Source organism: Suncus etruscus, chromosome 14 (genome assembly GCF_024139225.1).
Source record: "Suncus etruscus isolate mSunEtr1 chromosome 14, mSunEtr1.pri.cur, whole genome shotgun sequence".
NCBI lineage: Eukaryota > Metazoa > Chordata > Mammalia > Eulipotyphla > Soricidae > Suncus > Suncus etruscus.
In genome coordinates, this window is record NC_064861.1 from 92,675,701 (window position 1) to 92,700,081 (window position 24,381).

At 53.3% G+C, this 24,381-nt stretch overlaps 1 protein-coding gene across 1 annotated transcript; it reads left to right on the forward strand.

Annotated features, from left to right (window-relative positions):
- The first annotated feature begins 1,507 nt into the window (after positions 1-1,507).
- Positions 1,508-23,553, forward strand: KASH5 (KASH domain containing 5). Its single transcript, XM_049787566.1, has 20 exons — positions 1,508-1,550; positions 2,240-2,296; positions 4,229-4,333; positions 4,794-4,980; positions 5,344-5,408; positions 7,165-7,231; positions 7,530-7,691; positions 8,216-8,333; positions 8,618-8,668; positions 16,035-16,112; positions 16,289-16,345; positions 16,608-16,667; positions 16,888-16,952; positions 17,110-17,197; positions 17,871-17,981; positions 18,932-18,978; positions 21,144-21,189; positions 22,778-22,839; positions 22,913-23,029; positions 23,133-23,553. Exons 1-20 carry the CDS (start codon positions 1,508-1,510, stop codon positions 23,272-23,274), a joined length of 1,728 nt encoding a protein of 575 aa, XP_049643523.1. The 3' UTR covers positions 23,275-23,553.
- Positions 23,554-24,381: the final 828 nt, after the last annotated feature.

The window sequence follows — 24,381 nt, forward strand, 5'->3', positions numbered from 1 at the left end:
TAGATCTGCAACATCTCACTCATGTAACTTAACCCACTTACTTAAATCACTCTACATGTTTATACTTACATCTGCCTATAACTAATTTTACCTGTCCATATCTATCTGTCTATAACTGATACTAGATAGATATACATATTTTACTATCCTCGATATCTATCTCATGCTGTCAATCAACACGTCTGTCAGCTCATTCTACCTGTATATCCATGCCTATCTGTTACAGCTAACTCATTTACTTAACTCACTCTACATGTTTATAATTACATCTGTCTATATTTAACTAATTTTAGTATCCAGGCTATAGTATCCATCCTTGGAGTTTCCATCTCCAAGGATAGCACTAGGGAAACCTGTGCTGCCCTAAACCCCAAAGCCATTTCATTTATAGGAACTCTCATTCCATTCCCCATCTGCATTTCAACGGACCAGGAAAGTGTCAGAGGAAGAGGGTCTTTGTCAAACACCCCTTTTTTCTAACCGGGCAGCAGGTGGCTCATGACTGTACCCACCCCTATGGTGCTGTTTGAAGGAAGGGGATTAAACAGGTGTGGGTGATGCATGGGCGTCCACTGGCACCTGTGACTACATCTATCCTAATATTGTCTGCAGGGGTGACACATAAGTCTTAGGGCCACCTGTTAGGGTCAGAGGAGAGAATGTTCTGAATGTTTCAGGGACTCTGGGAGTTGGGAACCAGATGGGTGCCAGGTGAGGACAGTGAGGCCCAGGATGTGATCTCCTGGGATTTGCTGAGCCACTTACACTTGGAGATGGGAGAAAGTACCACCAAGAGGCTGAGGTTGCTGAGGCCACTCTGCCACTGTACCCCAGGGGGGCAAGACTGAGACTTGAGGAGGGTGGAGAACTGTGGGAGGGCTGGAAACATGGGAGGGGGGTTGCAATGGGGGCCCAAACAGCACCTCCATCCCCTGCAGGATTAGAGAGAACCTATAATAAGGAAAGGACTGACCTGGGTGGGGGTGGGCAGATCCAGGCTCTACCTCCTGGTGAAGGAGAACCCAGAAGAGTGTTAGGCAGGGGCTGGTCAAATCAGTTCTCACTCAGCCTTGAGATGGGTTGTGGGGTGGGGCAAGGTAGCCAGGGCTGTACGGGAGGTGGGGCCAGAGTCCTTGGCAGGAAAGGTGAAGAAGGCAGGTGGAGTGACCTCCACCCCAGAAGCCCCCCTTTGATCCCTGTCGACCAATCCATTCCTCTTATAGGGGCCCCATTTTCCAGCCTACACCTCCAATTTGTAAAACAGGTCTGAGCGGGGCGCTACTGCCCCGGGTGGGGTGGGCAAACAGGTTCTGAGCACCCAATAGCCTCGGGTCCAGGTGGGGCAGGGCAGGTCCCCGCCTCAGGTGGCTGCGCTGAGCTGCCTGGTGCCCATCATCCTGCCTTTTCCCTAGGAGCTCTCGGGGCTGCTGGGCCCTTTCTCTGTGCTCCCCATGATGAGGGGAGGCTGCTAACCTTGTCTGAAGCCGCCGAGTGGCACGTGTAGCCCATGGAGCTCTCTGAAGGCCAGGTTGCTGGCCCCACTGCAAAAGGTAGGTGGCAGGTCCCCATGTGACCGGTGAGAAGATGAGAAGGTGCAGGGGGGTGAATGGGGCTCCAGGCTGTGAGTCAGGGACTCAGAGGGGCCGAGCCTCCCTGCTTGATGCAGGAGGCAGCTGCTGTGGTGTGGTGTACCCCACATAAGTGCCTGCTGTGGATGCCCCTGTCCGGGCAACTCCTTTGCTCTGGGCCCTGCTTGGAGCTTCCTTGCCCCTCTCTCTGATCTCTGGCCAAATGATAGTGCCTTACATTGCTTCCCAGGAGATGGTCGCCATATAGGCAGGCCCTGTGCCTGCGCAGGGTTGTAAGCATCAGGACTATAAGCATGGCTAGAAAGGGGAAAGAAGCAGGCAACTAAATGGCAGCCACTGATTTTATCTAAAGGATGTGCGGGGGAGAGTCTCTGTTTTCCCTTGCGTTTTCAAGATCTGCAGTGTCTTTCCCACTCAGAACATCTCACCTCCCACGCGACTCCACTTGTGTGTCAGGGCCCCGTGGAGGCAAGTGGCGGCTGCAGTGGGCAGTGAGCGAGGACCCAGAACTGGGCCTGGCAGTCTAGTGATGCGGAGTTCCTGCCCTCAAATGGGTGATTGGAGGCAGGCAGAGCTGAGTGAGGAAGGTTCCGGGCTGTGCCACGAAACACGCATACTCATGGGGAGCCCTTCATGTACCCATCATGCAGGAGCAGGGCTAACGACATGTTTCCAGGTCGGGACTCTGCCCAGTGGCGACCTTCCAGGTAGGATGCCGGTAAACATCGTAGGTACCAGCAGAGGGCGTGTGGCTACCGAGGAACCCCGACTTTGTCAGAGCAGCTTAGGGAAGGGAGGGAGTCTGAGGGCAGTGAGGAAGAAGGGATGGGCTGGGGCAGAGTGAAAGCAGTTCAGTTATCAAGGGCAGAACAGAAGATGTAGAGGGGCCGGAGGTACAACCGGTAAGGCGCTTGGGTTTAATCCCCAACATCCCATATGGTCCCCCAAGTGCTGCCAGTTCCTCAGTATAGTTGGGCATCAACCCTGAGCACCATTGTATGTGGACCTAAAAAAGTAAAAGGTCAGGGTCCGGAGCGATAGCACAGTAGTAAGGCATTAACACAGGACAGACCCCAGCATCCCATATGGTCCCCCAAGCTTGCCAGGAGCGACTTTTGAGCACAGAGCCAGGAGTAACTCCTGAGCACCACCGGGTGTGACCCAAAACAAATAAAAATAAAAGGTCAGAGGCTGCACTGAGGGGCCCCAGGAGTGGGCAGTGGATGCTGGCAGTCCCCAGAGCAGGCAGTTGGGATCCAGGCTGGCCTCAGTTGACTCATGATTACCACTCCTTGGTCAAGTGACTCAGCTGCCCAGCTGTGCGTCCAGGTGCTCTTCTGGCACTGGGAGAGCACCGGCTCTTCTGCCCGAAGGCTCTACTACTTTGCTAGGAGAGGAGCCTGGATTCAAGCCTAGAGGGTGAATTTTAGCTCCTAATAAATAGGACCCCTTGAAGAATTAGAGGGGAAGGAAGGGAGCTCACAGGTGAATAGGTGGACTTGAGCAAGTTCGGCTTCTCTCTGCCCCAAGTCTCCTCATCTCTGAAATGTAACTAAGGACAGCAGCCATCACGGGCCGCACGCAGTGTTTCAATGAGGTCAGGTACTGCCCTTCTGCCTGTAGGAATGTTCCTCTCTAGAGCTTCCACAGTGTGCCAGACCTCTTGGGACCTTTCCAGGTTCAGCCTGCCTCCTCTACAAGGAACCTAACACCACCTCTGATTCAGAGAAAGAAACAGGCTGAGTAGTTGAATCCCCTGAAACTCAGGGTCACACTTTGGGTGGGCTCGAACCTGCAGCCCACCAGACACCTCCAGTTGTCCACGGACAGGCAAGGGCCTCAGCAATCTCTTAGTCCTGGGAAAGCATTTACTAAGCACCTGCTGTGTGGAGGGACTGGGCACCAACATTTGCTGTGTGCAGGGGTGCTCTTCACAGAGCACCAGCCATGTTGAGAGCCCAAACTACCTGTGCATTTTACCAGCAGGGAAACACATTCCAAAAGGCACGACTGCTTAGTTGTGCAGCTGGTCTCCAGGCCTAACACTGACAGTGTCCTGCCGGCTTGCCCATCCTCCAAGCCGGAGCCCCTGGCCAGGGCTCTGATGACGTCAGGCAGACTCTTCTCCAATTCTAGAGAGATGACCCAGCCCCCAGGGCAGGCTAGAAGACCGGAGATGTGGCTGGTGGGATCGATCTAGCTGCCAGTGCTTTATTGGATTGTTCCTGGCTCCTGGGCCCCCCTTTGACCCTCGGCTCCTCCCGGAATCCTCTCTTCTTTATCCCTGGCCGTAGCCCCCTCTAAACAGAAACAGAACCTGGGTGACAGGGGAAGAGAAAGGAGGAAAGGGTGATCTAGAGCCCTCTTTCAGTAATGCAGCTTCTGTTTTGCTTGAACACAAAGTAGATAGCAAGGGTCACTTCCTGGCCAGGAAGATGGGGTCCACACCTCCAGGTTGGGTAAGAAGACTGAGAGGCCTTCACATTGCTACCCCTGCCCACAGCTTCCTGCTGTTCCCACTAACTCCAATACAGTCAGCTCAGAATGAATTCTCTGCCCTCTGCAGGGACTGAGGCCAAGAACCTCGGGTCACTCCTCTGGAACCCTCTTCCCATGAGCGGCCCCTCTTTTCTCTCCAGTGTACTGCTGGGAACAGCCGGAGGATAGCAGCTCGGGGACCTTACTCACCTTAGAGGAGCAGATACTGAACTCCACATTCGAAGCTTGTGACCCCCAGAGGACAGGTGGGAGGAGCAAAGGGGCTAGGAGAGAATGAGTGGGGGTAGACACAGAAGTAAGGGGTGAAGGGTGAAGATTGGAGGCTGTGACTGGGGAACCCTAGGGAGGTATGAGCTAAGGCCTCCTCTTGGACTTCCTGCAGAAGGAAATGGGTGATGGTGGAAACTTTAGGAGATAACTGGGTGGAGGAAAACTTGGGGTACATTCATGGGAGGTTGGTGATTTGGGGCCTGGGAGAGTGGGGTGGGAGATAGCCATTATGACTAGAAGAACAAATAGCTCTCTGTGGCCCATCCTGTGGGGTGGCAGTGACTAACCCCCATTTCCAGATTAAAATATGGTTCCAGAGAGGAAATAGGATTTCTTAGCTGAACTAAGTGCAGGGTGTCCCAAGTGTAGCCGTGACATTCTACTTCTATGTCCTCACCCATCCCCACACAGCCTCATCACGTGCTCTCTCCCCAGGCACTGTGACTGTGACCCATGTACTCGCCTACTTGGAGACCGTGACAGGCCGGGGACCCCAGGATGCACGTCTTCGAACACTGGCTTGTAGCCTGGACCCCAATGGGGAAGGCCCCGGAGCCACTGTGGATTTGGACACTTTCCTGACAGTCATGCGGGACTGGATTGCTGCCTGTCAGTTGGAGGGGTGGGTCCCCCACTTCTGCGCTCCTAGGAAGCCCTGCAGATCTCCCCCCATCATTGTACAGTTGGCTGAAGAGAGAAAAGAGAAGGGGGTGGGACAGAGAGGAGGCCTGGGACTCAGGCAGAAATAGAGACTGGAAGAAGGAATTTGGGGGGCTGACAGGTGCCCCTCCCTACCCCTTTTCCAACTCGGCCCCTCCGGCTTTGCCATCTGGCCCTGGGGCATTTGCCATCTGGCCTTGCCTTCCCACAGTGCTTGCCTTCTCGTGACCTGTCCCCACCTCCCCCACCCCTGCAATGCCTCTGCAGCGGCTGGTCCTGGGGGGAGGTGGCTGCGGGGGGACTCAGCCTCATCCCTTTGATACAGGGGATTAGAGCTGGAAGAGGAGACTGTCTTCGAGGGAGTCCTGACCTCCCAGCAGCTGCCATCTGGTGAGAGAACTATATATAGAGGCAAGCCCGGCAGGTCCCAGTCAGGCGGGGTGGGGGGAGTTCCCACCCGGGCACAGAGCAGAGATTGGGGGAACCCGAGACTTATTGTAGCCTGGAGCTGTGTTTGACTGCTCAGACACCCTGACCTCCCCACTGAACTTCCCTCCTCCCTGAACTTCCATGTTGGTTTTTCCTGGCTGAGGTCTAAGTAATCCTCAACACCCAGCGCCCCTTACTGCTCATTATTCTCTGCAGCTGCTTTCTCTTCAGCATCCGGCACACACCTGTCAGCCACTGGCTTCACTCAGACGGCGTTGTGGGGGTCCTTTTACCTAAATTTTCACACCTCAGGAATAAATTTTCACACCTGGGATATTTGAGGTTGAGGTCTCTTACTCTCCATGCTCCCTCGCAGACCTGCATTCTTTGCCTTCCAGTTTGGTTTGGTTTGCTCACCAGTGTGTCCCAGTATCTCCCATTGGGAGTGCTCCATTGGGAAAGTCTTTGCATTGGGTCAGTAATAGGATTCACATGCTAAGAGCGGAGACCTAGTACCTATGGAGAGCCCTGAATTCAGTCCCAAAGCACATGGCCTGAGCTCCTCTGGGAGAGACCATTTAAAAAAAAAAAAAAAAGAGGGAGCTATGGGGGCTGGAGAGATATCATGAAGATAAGGCGTTTGCCTTTCATGCAGAAGACCATTGGTTCGAATCCCGGCATCCCATATGGTCCCCTGAGCCTGCCAGGAGCGATTTCTGAGCGTGGAGCCAGGAGTAACCCCTGAGCTGCCGGGTGCAACCCAAAAATTAAAAAAAAAAAGAAAAAAAAAAAAAAGAGCTAAGGGTCAGAAAGAGAGCACAGCAGTGATTCCCAACATCCCATATGGTCCTGCCAGGAGCAATTTCTGAGCATCGCTGGGTGTGGCCCAGAAACCAATCAATAAGTAAATAAAGTTTAAAAAAAAAGGTGGGGAGGGCCAGAGCAAACAGTAGGGCGTTTGCCTACATGCGCTAGCCTAGGACAGACCGCAGTTCCATCCCCCGGAGTCCCATATGGTTCCCAAGCCAGGAGTAACCCCTGAGCCGTCACTGGGTGTGGCCCAAAAATAAAGCGGGGGGGGGGGGGGCGGGGGGGCGGTATGTGTGTGTGTGTGTGTGTGTGTGTGTGTGTGTGTGTGTGTGTGTGTGTGTGTGTGTGTGTGTGGTTTGGAGAAAGTACATGGGTTAGGGATTCAGTTTAATACCCAGCCCAAAGTCCAGAGCTGGGAGTAGCTACTTGAAAAACAAAACCAAACCAAGGAACTACTGCTTGTGGATGTTCTCCTGATCATTCATCAGCTGAGAGGTCTAGGGAGAGGCTGTGCTGGGACAGGCAGAGCAGGTCCTGGCGAGAAACTTTGAGTCCGGGCAAAGATCAGAAAAGAGGGGGACAGAGAGCCTGGACTCTGATAGTTTGGTGGGGAGTGAAAGGAATGAATAAGGGAGCCAGACGTCTAAGTAGGAGGCTAGGGATGGATATGCAGGTGGAGGAGGATCATTTTGGGGGAAGTGGAGATGATGTCCAGATTTAAGAAGCACAGCTGCTTTGGGAGAACCTGAGCCCTATGTACAGGGAGCAGAAGCCTTTTTGGTGGGAGGCATAAGTAAAACCCCAGGAGCAGATGGATGGCGTCCTGCATTTATGTGTGGCCAGAGCACCCCACCCAGAATCATGGGCACTGCTGTTGCCAGGACACTTACCATCTGTCTCCCTTTAGGATGTCGGGAAGCTGAGGAACCAGCCAATCTGGAGAGCTTTGGAGGAGAAGACCCCAAACCTGAATTGTACCTATCCTCTGACCCACCCTGCCCTCAGTTCTCCCTGGGGCTTGAATTCCCTATGTCAACTTGGGGTTGACAGTGAGTGCAGCAGGCAGAGTCTTTGCCGATAACTCAGGGAGAGCAGACAGACCCACACACACACACTCATACACACACACTCATACACACACTCATACACACACACACTGTTCTCTTTCTCTGGAGGAACTGTTCCCTCCCTGACAGCCCCCCACCCAGCCCACTAACTCAGCCTGGGCAGAGACGAACAATAAGGCATGACTGGTCCTTTCCCTGGTGCTAGGCCTGCCACAGCTGACCTTCTGAGCAACCTGGAGGACCTAGAACTCAGCAACCGGCGGCTGGCCGGGGAGAATGCCAAACTGCAGCGCAGCGTGGAAACCGCCGAAGAGGGCTCAGCTAGGCTGGCCGAGGAGATCTTGGCCCTGCGCAAACAGCTTCGCAGGTGGGCCCTCCTGTCTGTCCGTCCCTGTGCTTCTGTCAACATGGCAGGCTCTATTCACTTTGATCCTTCTCTTGGATCACACTTGTCCCTCTGTCTTTTTATTCTTATGAGTTTTTTTTTTTGGGGGGGGGTCACCAAACCCTGCGATGCTCAGGAGTAACTCTTGGCTCTTCACTCAGGAATCACTTTTGGCAGTGTTCAGGGGACCATATAAATGCCGGCGAGTGAACCTGGGTCAGCAGCCCTAGTGACCTCTCTGCAGTACTATCTGGCCCCTTTGGTCTCATGTTTGTTCCATGTTCGCAACTCTCTCAGGTCTTTGTCTCATCTCCTTTGTCTTTTAGGTAGAAACTGTATCTCTGGCCTCCACACTCTTGTCTAGCCCCATCCCTTTTTAAGGTGTCCGTCTCCCCCCATCTCTCTGGGTCTCTGTCCCTTCCACCTGGGATTTCTCTTCTTCTTGATCAGATCTGCTCTGACCTCTGCCTTTACCTCTCATGTAACCCTTCTGCCCGTCTGCTCAGTACCCAGCAGGCTCTGCAGTGTGCCAAAGCTGTGGATGAGGAGCTGGAGGACCTGAAAACCCTCACCAAGAGCCTGGAGGAGCAGAACCACAGCCTCCTGGCCCAGACCAGGCAGTCGGTAGGTTCTGGGCAGAGGCACAAAGGTGCTGCCTCCCTTCTCCTATGGGTGGAAGCTGCCTGGCTACCTCCCTCGCTCCATGTCCTGCTTGTCCCAGACGATGGAGCCCGATATACTTGCAACCTCTATCACAAAAAGGGGACCACAGGAGCCATCTGGGCTCCCGTCCTCATTCCCCAACCCTGTACCTCAGTGTCTCAGACCTGACTGTGTTCCCAGGGTGGGAGAGGTGGTCTGAGCTAAAGAAGCAGGAAACACCTTTGTCTTCTCTCGGGGTCACTTAGGAAAAGGAGCAGCAGCATCTGGCGGCTGAGATGGAGTCTCTGCAGGAGGAGGTGAGCTGAGGCCCCCCACCCCAGTCCTCAGCCTCCTCTTCCCCTGACCCTGTTGGCCCAGACGCCCCCAGTCATGTGCGAGTCTCACTGAGTATTGGAAATCCCAGGTCGGTAAGAGTGTACGATGCAGAGTGTAGTGTCTGGGTTCTTGCTGAGGCTGCCTGGAGGATCATGGGCCAGTCCCTCCCCTCACGATCCTCACCTGGAAAAGTAGATAAAAATAAGAGAAAAATAATAGCACCTTGGGGTCAGAGAAATAGCACAGTGGTAAGGCTTTTTTGCCTTGCACGTAGCTGATTCGAACAGACAGTGGTTCGAATCCCGGGATCCCATATGGTTTCCTTGCCCGCCAAAAGCGACTTCTGAGTCCAGAGCCAGGAGGAACCTCTGAGCGCCCGTTGGGTGTGACTCAAAAACAAACAAACAGAACCTCCCTCATTGGGATGTGTGGAATTTAAACCAGAAGGTGCAGCAAGTAGGATGGGGGTTGGGGAGAGTGCCCAGTAAAGGGTATGTTTTGTTTTCTTGCATTTCTGTTTATTTGTGTTTTTTTGTTTTTGTTTTTTGTTTTTGGGTCACACCCGGCAGCGCTCAGGTGTTACTCCTGGCTCTATGCTCAAAAATCGCTCCTGGCAGGCTTGGGGGACCATATGGGATGCCGGGATTCAAACCACTGTCCTTCTGCATGCAAGGCAAACGCCCTACCTCCATGCTATCTCTCCAGTCCTTCTTGCATTTCTGGATCACACATAGCATCTTCTCTTGGCTTGGTCCTCAGGGTTGCTTCTGACTGTGCTAGAGAGATCATGTAGTGAGGCTTGAATCCCAGGCTTCCACATATAGAGCTCAGGTTCAGCCCTTTCAGCTTTCTCCTTGCCCCCATAATTAACTGTATGAATCATAGAAAAAACTTAAGCCTTGAATTCAGTCAGTCCTGATTCCAAATCCCTTCTCTGCCTCTTTGTTGACTGACAGCCTTGCACATGTGACTTGCCCTCCTTGAGCCTTCCCGTTGTTGCTCTCTGAGAACTGGGTTGTGTGTCAGTAGCGTTGCTGTGAGTTACATGCCTGCTTTAGCCCAGGCCTTGGCCAAAGAGGCATCAACCAGTTCAACTTCATGTCTAAGTTAAGCCCCTGTGGGAGACTGAAGACGTTTGTGTAACTCTGTGTCCACTTAATCCAGGGGTCTCAAACTCGTGGCCCGCAGGCCATTTGCGGCCCTCCATACAACATTTTGTGGCCCTCGGCCAGCCTTCAAATATCACAGTATTCACGATTATTCGCTAAAATCACAATAAAAATCGCATTAGTAAGAAAAAAATTGCATTAAACATTTGCATACTCTGAGCAGTTCCTTTCGGGGTATGCAAATGTTTAATGCGATTTTTTTCTTACTAATGCGATTTTTTATTGCGACTATTCGGTAAGCAAAATCCCTTATGCGGCCCTGCCTCACCCCGACTTTGCCTCCTGCGGCCCCCAGGTAAATTGAGTTTGAGACCCCTGACTTAGTCCTTTTGGACTAAAACAGAAAAGTTCCTTAGTTGCTGAAGTGTCTCATCACCCCACAAGGTGGCATCTAAGCGGCTAGGGAAGCTGGCGGGGGTCCCATCGCCTTGGGAGGAGCCTGCCTCTCTCCTCTCTCGGCCAGTTCTCTGCTAGTCAGAAGATGGATGTTCCTCATCCCATCTGCTCTCGGCCTGAGTCACACTGCACTGGCCTCCACGGGGCGGCTGCCACTGCCTTCTGGTCTCTGGGTATTTGGTCCTTACTGAACCTGCTCGTGACGGGCTTCGTGTGGACCCCTGTGGCCTCTGGAAGCTGTTGGGGCTCTCGCTCATCACTCGGACATCCTTCTAGAGCATGGAGGGGTTTTGCTGTTTCCCTGACTTCACCCCACCTCTGTTCCTTCACACAGTTGCTGGGAAAGGCCATTCAGAATCCCAGACATCCCCAGTGCCCTGTGGCTTCACCCTCCTATTCTCTCCCCTCACAGCTCTCCTGGGGCTGAGGGTCTCAGGGCACATTTTCACCCTGGTGCTCTCTGGTGCTCCCATACCCCTCCACCAGCTCTGCCATCTCTGCTTGGTGCAAGCGGTGCTACCCATTCTGTCTGAGCCCCCAAGTCCCCTTGGCCTCCTTCTGTACTGTACTGTGATGCTAGGCTTTTGCCTTTTTTGGTTGTTTGTTTGTTTGTTTGTTTCTGGTGCCGAGGATTGAACCCAGGTTGTATGGGAACATTCATTTTAACACTGAGCCACATCCTTGGTTCTGGATTTTGCATTTGTTTTTTTATTTTTTTATTTTTATTATTATTATTATTATTTTTTTTTTTTGGCAGGAGTCATAGCTGGCAATGCTCAGGGCTTATTCCTGGCCCTTCAGTCAGGAATTATGCCTGGGGAGGCTGAGGGAATCGTATGGGATGCCAGGGATCAAATTTGTGTCATCTGCATACTACCCAATTTACTATCTTTCCAGCCTCTGGCTTTTACAGTCCAAAATTTCAGAATTTCCCCACTATTCTCTCTTTCATGATAATTGTCCCCTAGGACGAAGGGATCCTGACAGCAGGATGGTTGCCAAGAGTGAGGCAGGAGGTGAACATATATCTCTTTCTAAGAAAAGAAACTCCCTAAGCCTATGGCTGACCACCCTGCCCTCTTAGATCTCATTGTGTTCAATCCCTGGTACTCCATAAGATCCCTGAGGCCCTACCAGGAGTGAATCCTGAGCACAGGAGAAGTCCTGAGCACTTCTGGTGTGGCCCCAAACCCAAAAGTGTGTATGCGTATGTTTGTGTGTCTGAACAAGTGAAAGCAGATGAGACCAGTTGCTGAGTGAGTTAACCAGCCAAGTCTCCCCTTGGAAGTAGAACTCGACCCCACTTGGCATGTGGAAAGGACCCTCCTCAAAAGCAAAAGAATGAAGAGGGGGGTGGGTATTCACAGCCGGTCCAGAAGGCCCTGCACATCGCTCGATAAAAGCTATTCTTGGCGATTCCTCTCTCTACCTTGCCCTCCCTAAAGCTGCTTCAGGCAGCTATAGATCGAGGTCTCAGGTTACAGTAGGATAGTGCTGGAGTAAGGGACTCGGCTTTCCTGGGGAGAAACCGAAAGAGGGGCTCAGGTTACTGCAGCAGAGGGCAGGCCAGGCTGAGGAACCAGGTGCCCTGCCGAGTGCCCACCATCCAGCCTGCAACTCCGACCAGGTGCACAGATGTTGACACAGCACTCCCGGCCTGTCCTTCTCCTGCCCTTCACCTGGCAGCCCAGCCCGCTGAGACTGAGACTGATGGAGGACTTGGCCCCAAGCCGGCCTGGAGAAGGGCAGGAGGAGCCGACTTTGGTATCCCCAGGGGGGCCCTTTTAGGGCTCTCACCATGAATGCCTTGGCCCTGCTCTGAAATATGTTTCTCTAGTGACCGCTCCCTGGAGCCATCACAGTGCAGCTGGCCTGGGTTTGGGTGCCTGGATGGTCTTCTTTTCTCAGGTGTGACTCTGGGGTTCCATTCCTGGGCTCTGTGAGCTGCTCCCACCTGGCTGACTTGTTCTCCTTGATGATTGTCACGGTGCAACCTCAGCTCCTAGCAGTGTGCCCTGAAAGTCTCTCCAGGCTCTGAGGTAGCATTCAGACGCTAGCCCTCCCCCCCCCCCCCCCGCCCACCCTGGGCTTGCTGCTCACTGCATGCATTGTTTGTAGCTTCTGCTTCAGTCTCCCTCTCAGTGGGCCACAGAGCTGGTTTCCCATCTAGGCCTGGCTGCAGTGCTTGGAGGAGAGGCTGGGATTACAAACCCAAGGCAGGGAATCAGATTGGAATTTGAGTTCATTGACCAGGGGAACACACCAACACTGGCCCAGTTTCTTAATCTTTCTACTCCCAAATTTCCTGAATAAACGTGGGGACAATTATAGTAAAACCCAGTAATAGTTGGATATATATGCACTGCAGTATTCTGCAGTCACTGATCCTGCTAAAAAAAAAAACTAGGACTAGGACCAGAGAGATGGCATGGAGGTAGGGCATTTGCCTTGCATGCAGAGAAACAATGGTTCAAATCCCTGCATCCCATATGGTCCCCGGAGCTTGCCAGGAGTGATTTCTGAGCGTAGAGCCAGGAGGAACCCCTGAGCGCTGCCAGGTATGACCCCCCCCCCCAAAAAAAAAAACTAGGACTAGACTCATAGTGCAACATGTAGGGCTTTTGCCTTTATGCAGCCCACCTAGATTCAATCCACAGCACCCCATAGGGTTACCCTAAGCCAGCCAGGAGTAATTGCTGTGTGCAGAGCCTGATGTAACCCAGAGCAGGTGTGATCCCAAAACAAAAACAAATCTAAATAGTTGGCTGGAGGGAGAGTACAGATGTATAGGTATAGGCTGACCTCACATTACATGTGACCCCACCAAGAGTAATCCCTGAACACAAAGCCAGGATAAAACCTTGAGCACTGAAGCTGGAGCAATAGCACAGCGGTAGGGCGTTTGCCTTGCATGCAGGTGACCCAGGACAGACCTTGGTTCGATCCCCGGCATTCAATATGGTGGCCCGAGCCAGGAGCAATTTCTGAGTGCAGAGCCAGGAGTAACCCCTGAGTGTCACCGAATGTGGCTCAGAATCCCCCCCCCCAAATTCACTCCTGACTATGCACTCAGAAATCATTCCTGGCTGGGGGAACATATGGGACACCAGGGACCGAACCCAGGCCCTCAGGAGTGATTTCTGAGCACATACCCAGGAGTAGCCTCTGAGTGTCACCAGGTTTGGCCCAAAAACAAACAAAAGGCCTTGAGCACTGCCAAATTTGACTTCAAAACAAAACCCAAATGAGCACTGAAGAACGAGTTTGGCCTAAATTAAAGACCCTAAATTTACCAGTTTAGAAAACATGAAGATGGGCCCGGAGAGATAGCACAGCGGCCGATCCAGGACCAAAGGTGGTTGGTTCGAATCCCGGTGTCCCATAGGGTCCCCCATGCCTGCCAGGAGCTATTTCTGAGCAGACAGCCAGGAGTAACCCCTGAGCATCGCCGGGTGTGGCCCAAAAACCAAAAAAAAAAAAAAAAAAAAAAAGAAAACATGAAGATGGAGAAACCTAATGGCCACCACACAGATAGGAACTCAGTAAACTTAGCCCCAAGGGCCACTTCTTTGGGACAGCCTGGCTTCTTCCACCAAACCAGGATCCCCCAAGATGCCAGGGTGGGGGAGGTGGGGACAGAAGTGAGACATTTGCTTGGATCCTCATTCTAGCAAGCTAAACATTAAAAGATGCTATAAGCTGACCAAAATGAAAAGAGAACTTAAATTGATAGAAATAATAATGAAAAAAAATTTTTTTGGTTTTTGGATCACACCCGGCTCTATGCTCAGAAATCACTCCTGGCAGGCTCAGGGGACCATATGGGATGCCGGGATTTAAACCACTGTCCTTCTGCATGCAAGGCAAACACCTTACCTTCATGCTATCTCTCTGGCCCGATATATTTATTTTTGTGTTTATTTATACATAACATTTGGGGCAAGAAAGGTAGATTGGAAGTTAAAGTACTCGGCAACCCTAGTTCGCAAACCTAGCATTCCATACTATCCCCTGAGCACCAACAGGTATACCCCAAAGCAAAATGTCTAACATCTACCAAACTTTTGGTATAGGCCAGGTACTTTAAAACACTTTATTCTCATTAACTTGCTTTTGTATAAATGACAGTTCTGTGACCTTTATCTGTAAATGGCAGGCACAGAAATACCCCATCCTCATTCCTACGGGAGCTCCAAATCACTGCAGGGTGGCCCCGGCCTAAAGGGAAGCTGTCCTAGGCATCAGAATCAATAAATTGTAGCTGGGAAAAGGAAACGGCTCGCAGAAAACCCAAGTTTGATCTCCAATACCTCCTGAGTACTACTAGGATAGCTTGGCCCCCCAAAAAAGGGACCAAGAAATTAACACATATAAGGCGCTCAGTAAATGTTACCAGGTGTTACTATTATTTACTCTTTTATTCCATATTAAACCCATGAAGAAGGGCCAGAGAGATGGTACAGTGGGTAAGGCACTTGCCTTGCATGTGCCCAACCTGGGTTCAATCTGTAGCACTTCATATGGTCCCTGAGCTCACCAGGAGTGACCTCTGAGTGCAGAGCCAGGAGTAAGCCCTGAATAAGTCGGGTATAGCTCTAGAACCACAAAGTATTCAAACCTATAAAGAGAGACCCATCTTCTTTTTTTGACTTTAGTTTTAGTTTTGATTTTTTGGGTACCCGGCTGTGCTCATGGGTTACTTCTAGCTCAGTGCTCAAGAATTACTCCTGGGGGTGCTCAGGAGACTGGATGCCAGAAATTGAACCCAGGTCAGATGTATACAAAGCAAATGCCCTCCCGAACATACTCTTCCTGTGGCCCCAATCTTCAGTTTCTTTTTTTGTTTTGTTTTGTTTTGGGATCACACCCAGCAACGCTCAGGGGTTACTTCTTTTTTTTTTTTTTTTTTTTTTTTTTTTTTTTGTGGTTTTTGGGTCACACCCGGCAGTGCTCAGGGGTTATTCCTGGCTCCAGGCTCAGAAATTGCTCCTGGCAGGCACGGGGGACCATATGGGACGCCGGGATTCGAACCGATGACCTCCTGCATGAAAGGTAAATGCCTTACCTCCATGCTATCTCTCCGGCCCCCGGGTTACTTCTAGCTTTGTGCTCAGAAATCATTCCTGGCAGGCATGGAGGACCATATGGGATGCTGGGATTCAAATTACCTTCCATATTGGGTCTGCTGCGTGCAAGGCGAACACCCTACCGTTGTGCTATCTCTCTGGCCCACCAATCTTCATTTCTTTTTTTTGTTTTGTTTTGTTTTTGGGCCACACCCGGCGGTGCTCAGGGGTTACTCCTGGATGTCTGCTCAGAAATAGCTCCTGGCAGGCACGGGGGACCATATGGGACACTGGGATTCGAACCAACCACCTTTGGTCCTGGATCGGCTGCTTGCAAGGCAAACACCACTGTGCTATCTCTCCAGGCCCTCTTCATTTCTTTTGGGGAGGATTTGGGGCATATCTGTCGTGCTCTAGGGATATTTCCTGAATCTGCTCAGAGAACCCTCAGCTGTGCTGGGGTTGTGTGTGACCACATAGGTGGAACCAGAAAGCAAAAGGGGGCTGTGCATCGAATAGGAGTCTGCAGCATGCAAGGCAAGTGCCTTCGCCATCCCTCCAGTCCCTGTCTTCACGTTTGCAGAGGGTCTGAGGTGCAGACATGAAAGTCTAGAGACCCCTTAAGGCAGTGGTAAGACTTCGCTCAGCGAAGGTCACTGATGGACGCTGACATCACTGTTCGCTAGAGTGAACTTGGCTGTGACTCCTTCTTGCAGAACGGGAAGCTGCTGGCTGAGCGGGACGGGGTGAAGAGGAGGAACGAGGAGCTGACCCTGGAGAAGGACGCTCTGAAGGTAACACCCTCCCCACCGCACCCCCAGCTGCTCCTGACTTTGTGCTTGGGAGCTTACCTGAAACTCCTCTCCTCTTGCCGTAGCTGATGTCCAGCAAAGATGGGGGGTTTGGGGGAACAGGGCGGGGAGGCGCATTCTGGGGGGCCAGGCAGACAGACACGCTCCTTCCTTGGCAGCGGCAGCTCTATGAGTGTGAACGACTGGTGTGCCAGCGAGACACAGCCCTGTCTGAGGTGAGGAGGCCCTGACGGGAGCATTTGCCTTCCTCCTGCCCCGCTGACCTCTTGCCCACGTCCAAAAAGCAGAGTCTTGCCCAACTGAGCAGCCCGGGGCATGTTACAAATATGACCCATAGGATCTGGAAACCCGGTGCGCTCCCTCAGGTCCTACCTCTCCCCCAAGCGGACTCTGCTTGTCCCCACCCCAACCCCCCCCCAACACCACCACCGGTGTCTGTGGGGCTGGGCCCAGTCTCAGGCCTCTTTGGGCTTTCAGCGCACGCGCCATGTGGACCGGCTGGCCAGGACCTTGGCAGAGTACAAAACGACCAACCAGGTAAGCCCTGCCTCGCCCAGCCCAACCTCAGGAGCCCTCGGCCTGGCTCATTTTCACCCCACCCTTTGCCTGTTTCTGGGATTGGCTCTGTTTCTGCTCGATATGCCCCCCACCTTGGAGAAAAACTCAAGGTATTAGACTTGACCTTGAGGAAGGAGCCCCAGAGGTGAGGATGAGGGAAGAACCAAGAACTGAGTCTCCCCCTCTCCCGCCTTTGCAGGAGTTAAGGAATGAAATCTCACACCTGGAAGAGCAGCTGAGTCAGATCCACAAGGGTCCTGAAGAGTGAGTGGAACCTCAGGAAGTGGAGGAAAAGGGGGGCATGGGAGTGGGGAACCTCTCACCTCCAACAATCCCAAGCTGGACAGTGCAGCATCCCCTACGTGGGCAGCTGGCAGGCAGGACTAGGCCTGAGGTCACCTTCCCTCCTGACTCTGGCCAGACTACCTGAAGGGGCCCAGGAGAGAACAATGGACATGTCCAGGCTGCTGCCCCCCTCGCTGGGTATGGAGATCGGGGCGATTCAGCAGGTGAGTCTGGGGGTCACCAACACAGAAACTCCCCACAGCTTCCCAATTTGACACTCACACCTACCTTGCCTCCAGGCCCCAGAACTCTGGACAGTTGGATCCACTTGGAGTGGATTTTTTTGGTTTTTGGGCCACACCCGGCGGTGCTCAGGGGTTACTCCTTGCTGTCTGCTCAGAAATAGCTCCTGGCAGGCACGGGGGACCACATGGGACACCGGGATTCGAACCAATCACCTTAGGTTCTGGATCGGCTGCTTGCAAGGCAAACACCGTTGTGCTATCTCCTGGACCCTTAACCTCATTCTTTTTTTTTTTTTTTTTTTTTTTTTTTTTTTTTTTTGGTTTTTGGGCCACACCTTGCGTTGCTCAGGGGTTACTCCTGGCTGTCTGCTCAGAAATAGCTCCTGGCAGGCACGGGGACCATATGGGACACCGGGATTCGAACCAACCACCTTTGGTCCTGGATCGACTGCTTGCAAGGCAAACGCCGCTGTGCTATCTCTATGGGCCCTTAACCTCATTCTTAACCTGGTCCTTGAATCTAGCACTAAACCATCCAGGTCCTGCTTGTACCCACTCCCTTGCCCAGCCTCACCCCCCCCCACACACACACACACATTCTGTCCCTATCCCATTCCTCTCCATCTCCCTTTCTGTCTCCATCCACTTTCAGAGCCAAGACATGGCCGCCTCAGGTCTCTGCAATCCTCTGTGTGGAGTGTGGCAGTGGGATAACGGCTCCACTGAGACTGATGAAGAAGCTGCAATTTTCCCTGCAGCCCAGGTTAGCTTGGCAGTCAGAGCAAGGAAGGTCCAGTCGTTCTTTCTTCACTGTTCCCACTGGGGAGGCAGACACTGGCTGAGGCCTTGCTGGGTGCTAAGCCAGACAGAACACAGCATTGTCCTCTAAGGACTGGTAGGCGGAAGTGAGCAAAACAGATCGGACAGTGCTGCTGGGGTAGGGGGTTGGAAACAGTCAGGAATCCTTTTACTCAGGACGCTACAAGGGAAAGCTAATGTGAGTTGCCCTTCCTAACAGCTTAATGTGCGTTCACCTTTATGGGGCCAGAGCAGGTACAGCAGGGAGGGCACGTGATTACATGAGGTCGACCCAGGTTCCACCCCCCCCGACATTCCACATGGTCCCCTGAGCCCTGCCAGGAGTAATCCTGAGTGCAGAGCCAGGAATATTGGGGAGCATCAATGGGTGTGGCCCATAAACAAAAATGAAAAACAACAAATGTCTTTCCTGTTAAGTTGTATGAGCAGGGCCCGAAGAGATAGCACAGCGGCGTTTGCCTTGCAAGCAGCCGATCCAGGACCAAAGGTGGTTGGTTCGAATCCTGGTGTCCCATATAGTCCCCTATGCCTGCCAGGAGCTATTTCTGAGCAGACAGCCAGGAGTAACCTCTGAGCACCGCCGGGTGTGGCCCAAACTCCCCCCCAAAAAAAAGAAAAAAAAGTTGTGTGAGCAGAGAAAGGAAGGGATGTGTAGAGAAGTGGGTCTGTATTGGGGGGAGAGTAGAGAAGGGGTGCCAGGATGGAGGAGAAAAGCCTTTTGGAAGGGCAGCACTGAGTCCTCGGGACCCAAGGGGGGTTGAGAGGCTTTGGGGTTACCTAGAGCATCTGTGTCCTGAAGAAAAGGGTGGCGAGGTCTAGGAGGAAGGCGGGGAAGATGTGGACCATTGCGAGTTTTGTTGCCAGGAGAGTGAGCCCTTTCCTTTCCCACACCAGGGTGAGTCTGAGCACCCCGTGGAAGGACGGAAGGAACGCTCCATGTGGTAAGAAGCAGCCCCTCCCTGCCACCTTCCTCAGTATGAGGGCCCCCCACCCCCTGAAAACTGAATCGCTCACTCCCTTCCACTCCTCCACTCACCTGAGGCAATCTGGGCTGTGGACCTGTGGGAGCAGCCCCCCTTTCCTTAGCTAATCCCCATCTGTTTGGCAGGTGACAGACACTTCATCCTTCCTGATGAAGACAGTGCTTCATGGAGTCCTGTGGGGGACGTTGGGGGTTCTTTTGCTTTTTTGTGGGGTTGGGTTTGGGGGCTACACCCAGCAGTGCTTAGGGGTTACTCCTGGCTCTGTGCTCAGAAATCACTCCTGGTAGGCTCAGGGGACCATATGGAATGCCAAGAATCAAACTCGAATTGTTGGTCCCGGGTTGGCCGCGCACAAGGCAAACACCCTGCTGCTGTGCTCTGGCTCTGGCCCTGCATTTATTTTCCACGTACTTTTCTCCTGCTGACTTCTCTGTTGCTGTCCTTGTCACACACACACATACACACCCACACCCATAATCATAGCACTCACTTGCTCAGTGCCAAGGCTCAGGCACTTGGCCAAGGTGCTCACCAGGGACCACACTGAGATGTGGTGCTGTGCCTGCCTAGTTGGGTCTAGGGCAGCGCCCACTGCTGCAGCGTCACTGGGTCCCTCAAGCAGAGGTGCAGCGGGTGGCTTTAGCCTCAGACCTAGCTTCGTGCTTGAGAGCAGCACTCTGGCCATTGAGCCAGTCCCTTATAATGTTGCTTGAGACACAAAGAGGTGCAACAGCACAGCCACTGGGTTCCTCTCAGGGGACATCCTAGCCTGAAGAAGACCCACATTGGCCCCCAAGGGACATCAGGGAGTCGGTTTCAGGGCCTCTGGACTCAGTCCAGGTTCACCCCCTGCTAGGTTCCTTTGGGAGAGTTGGTGTGTTGTGTGAGCGTGCGGCAGGCATAGGCTCCCATCAGACTCCTGCAGAAGCACTGGATGTGTGGGCCTCCCTCTGCTGGCCCTGTGTGTGTGTGTGTGTGTGTGTGTGTGTGTGTGTGTGTGTCTGTCTGTCTGTCTGTCTGTCTGTCTATCTGTCTCCGGCTTCCAGATTTCCTCCCTCTCCTCTCTCTTCCTCCTTCTTGCTCATTGGCTCCCAGCTACATCATTCTGGGGCTCAGGCCTTAGGGACCTGAGGAGGGACTTAGACACCAAAGAAAAGGGACTTGGAACAAGTGTGGGGATCACAGGTTGGGTCTGGGGTTCCCGATATTGAAAAACTTTGGAAGACGGAACTTGATGAAAATGACTCATCCCTGGCAGGGACGTGGGGTGCTTGCTGGTACCCTTGGGGTTCAAAGGGGGGTCTGAGTCTTGGGAATGTTTGGGGCTGAAAGCCAGTCTTGACCAGGTTAGTTTCTAGAAATGTAACCCAGAGGATGGAGAACTGAGTAGGAGAGGCCTCCCCACATCTTTGTTAGGTCTCTGACTCCTGAAATTTAGGTGAAAATATCAGTCTGGACACTTGGGGAAATAACTCAGTGGAGTACATGCTTTGCATGGGGGTGGGGAGATCCATGGCTATCTCAGTACTGCATAGCCCACTGAGAACCACCAGAATAGCCCCTGAGCACTGAGCAGGGAGTAGGTCCCAAGCCCTACCTGTATTGCTCCCCCTCCCTGAGCAGCAGTACAGTGGGAGGGTGCTTGCGTTGTATGCTGCCCACCTGGCTTCCCAAGCCCTCTAGGAGTAAGCCCTGAGAATCACCAGGGGTTCCCCTCTCCATAAATTAGAGTGATCAATAGCTCATGGGGTTACTCCTGGCTCTACACTCAGAAATTGCTCCTGGCAGGCTCGAGGGACCACATGGGATGCCCGGATTCGAATCACCGTCCTGCATGCAAGGCAAATGCCTTACCTCCATGCTATCTCTCTGGCCCCATAAGTCTGCCCTTTTTTGTTTGTTTTTGGGCCATACCCAGCAATGGCAGCAATGCTCAGGGGTTACTCCTAACAGTGCTCAGAAGATCCTGTGGGATGTCGGGGATCAAACCCAGGTCTGCCACATATAAGGCAAGAGCCCTCCCTGCCATCCCTATCACTCCAGCCGCCCTCATCTGCCTTTAGACCCCAGCCCTGCAGCAGGCGAGGAGCAGGACACTTACAATGATGTTGTTGTCACACCAGGTTGCCCAGAAGAGAGGAAAAGGAGGAAGAGGAAACCCAAGTCATGGTGGGTAGCTCCCATCGTCCCTCCAGTCCCCTCCATTCCAGGCACCTGGAGGAGGCTGTGGTAATGGCAGCCCCCACACCCCACTTTCTGGACAGACAAATTCTTTTGCGAAGAGATAGCAAAGCCCTTGCTGGAGCTAATGACAACCGTGCTGTGCAGGGCCTGCACTCTGTGGGCAGACAGAATGTTCCCGGGGACCCCCCAGCCTGCACAAACACACCACAGACCTCACAGACTTGGCTCTACCCCCAGACTGCAAAATGCAGAGCATCAAGCAGTGTACAAGCACATGCGCCCGCACAGGAAGGGCTTGCACCCTCTGGACATGGTGCCCAGCAGAGTTTCAGTCACTGGCAGTACCTCTGCTTAAAGTGGTGGCCTGACCATGTCCCTTCTCAGGCTGGGGCAGGGGGCAGAGCCTACAGGCCTGTAGCCCAGTGTGAACCCCACTATCCCCAAAACTAAACCCAGTGCTGCCCCCCCCCCCCCCGAGGCTGGAGTGCCTTCCAGTTCCTTGAACAGTGGCTGTCACATGGGGATACAGGTAAGGAACCATGTCTTATCCCCAGATGTGGGGATAGTTGGCATCAGGAGGCTGGTAAGAGGCCTATGTCATGCCCCAGGTTTGGGGGGAGCAGATAAATAGTAGTGGGTAGGGTGTTTTCCTTGCATGCAACTGACATGGGGTTCAATCTCCAGCATCCCAGTTGGTCCCTTGAATACCACCAGGAGTGACCCTGAGTGTAGAGCCCACAGTAACCCCTGTGTCCCCTCCAAAAAGTGGCTCCAAATTTGATCCCTCTATCAAAATCTACCCCCAACATTGATTCTTCTGGCCCATGCAACCAGGGAGCGATCATAGGGAACACTTTTTTCATGGGGCCTCATGAGCACTACTTGGAAGCTTCCTGTCCCCCAACAAAAAGGTATTCCTTGGCACTGTAGTGTTTCCTATTCATATTGTCACTGCTCCTGCCATCAGTCACCAGTGGAGCAGGGGCTGAGTGCAAAGGCCCAAGACCTCCAGCGGAACTAGCTTCTGTAGAATCGAGACCAGCCAGGGCCTGTCACCGCCACACACCCACTGTGACACAGGGATAGAGGGTTCCTGAGGTGGGGGGGGGGGAACAACCCTAAAATCGGCAACACTCACTGCACTCTGGCAGGCCCTGCTCAAGCCAACACCCCTCTGACCTGTTTCTGTGTGTCTGTTATCCTGGTTCACAATGGGTGGGCAGCCCAAAGGACCGCTACTCAGATGCTGGTGGAACTCCTGGGGCCCCATCTGCAGCTATCTCAGGGGTGCTTGCTCACTGAGCACCCACAGTGTTCCACCCCTTCTGTGTGTCCATTCCTATCAGGGATGAACCTGGGCCACAACCCCACAAGACCTTATTTTTTTGGGGGGCGGGGGACAGCCAGTGGTGCTTAGAGGTTACTCCTGACTGTGCTCGGGTCAGTCTTGGACAATGATTGTGAGACCAAATGATCAAACCAAGATCAAACCCAGGTCAGCCTCATGCAAGGAAATGTCCTCCCCACTGTGCTACTGTTCTGACCCCTCAAGAGTTTATCTTTGTCCTTCCAGGCCAATCTCCCCATTCCCCTGGGAGACCCCAACTGTGACATCCCTGGCAGCCCTCCTGAGAGGTAAGGGATCCCCTGGGAAAGGCTCTGGGCGGAGGACTGGTCCAACTCAGTAACCCTTGCCCGCCTATCACAGCCCTGCCCAGCCAGCACTGCAGCAAGCCCTGGTGCCGGTGGTGAAGGAGCTGGGCCCTGTGGTGCCACCGGTCTGGAGCCCACTCTGCATCTGTCCCCTGCACCCTCCACAGCTCAGGTGTGTCTCAGGCAGCCCCCAAATGAGGGCAGTGGTCAAATGGGGGCACGGCCCACTGCTGGGTTGGTCCCACCCTGAGCACTCACTGCCCTGTCCTGCTCAGGGTACAACGGCACTCCGTGATCCCTGCGCCCATCCTGGGCATGCTGCTGCTGCTGGTGCTCTCTGTGCTGCTGTTTGGCCATTTGCAGCCCCCCACCTGGCCCCACCTCCAGCTCTACTACCTGCAGCCCCCACCCATGTGAGCCGCCCCATCCCTCAGCACCCCTCCTTCAGCGCCCTGCCCTCCTTTTCCCCTCCGAGTGCCCCAGAGCCAGGGGCCCAGATGCAGTGTTTGGGATCCCTGCCCCTTTAGGTTTTCACCTGGTTCACTTGGATGTTTTTGACATTGGCCACTAATTTCCTAATAATGAAAACATGTCCCTTGCTGGGTCAAACGTGAGGGGCTCTGTTTTCCTAAAACTGTCAGGAGGAGGGAAGTTGTGGGCCCAGAGTTCCAGGGTCTTAACATCAGGGCAGGGCTGTGTGGTCTCGGGAGACGGGGTTATTGTGGGTCAAACAGCACATCCTTGGGGCTCGTGAGTCAGTGAGAGGGGGTGTCCCTTCCAGACTCAGCCCAAGATGGGGTTTTGGTCTGGTGGCTTGGCTGAGGAGGCTGGGAGACCAGGCACCCCTCCTGGCAGGAAGGGACAAAGGGATGTGGGCCAGGCACCAGCCGCAGATGTCACAGCACACAGTGGCCACGGGCAAGGGACCAGTGGGCCCTTAGTCACTCAGCTAACGGTCCAGCCGACACCGCCAGGCCATCGGAGATAAAGTTGTGGAAACCGCTTCCCATGCCCTGCTGAGGATGAGCACTTTCTCCCCTGGGGGGAGGGGTATTTCTTGTTTTTGGTTGTTTGCCTTTTAATTTTGGTGTTTCTTATATAAAGATAAATAGAAAAGCCCTAAGTGTCTCTCTAGGATGGATTTTTGCATATGTAGACACCTTGCAGACCACACTCCCCCACGAGGCACTTCCAGAGGGAGCTTTGAGCAAGGGAGGGAGTCCCAGCTTCTTAGGGCAGTGCTAGCTTGGAGAAAGTGCAGCAGGGAAGCGCTCGCCTTGCACACAGCCCATCCCTCCCACCACATGTGCCCCCTGGGGCTCACCAGGAGTGATCCCTGAGTCCAAGTTCCCCCTCCAAGAAATAAAAATTAAAAAGTCGGGCAGGAGCGATAGTATAGAGGTAAGGCGTCTGCCTTTGCATGCAGAAGGATGGTGGTTCGAATCCCGGCACCCCATATGGTCCCCCGAGCCTGCCAGGAGCGATTTCTGAGCGTAGTTAAAAAAAAAAAGTCACAGATCTCGA

Excerpts from the sequence above, each read along its gene's own strand:
- KASH5 (XM_049787566.1), top strand. The coding sequence starts at position 1,508 with ATGGAGCTCTCTGAAGGCCAGGTTGCTGGCCCCACTGCAAAAG. Across the intron at positions 1,551-2,239 it reads TGCTGGCCCCACTGCAAAAG|GAGCAGGGCTAACGACATGT; the intron begins GTAGGTGGCAGG and ends CCCATCATGCAG. Across the intron at positions 21,190-22,777 it reads AAGAGGAAACCCAAGTCATG|GCCAATCTCCCCATTCCCCT; the intron begins GTGGGTAGCTCC and ends TTGTCCTTCCAG.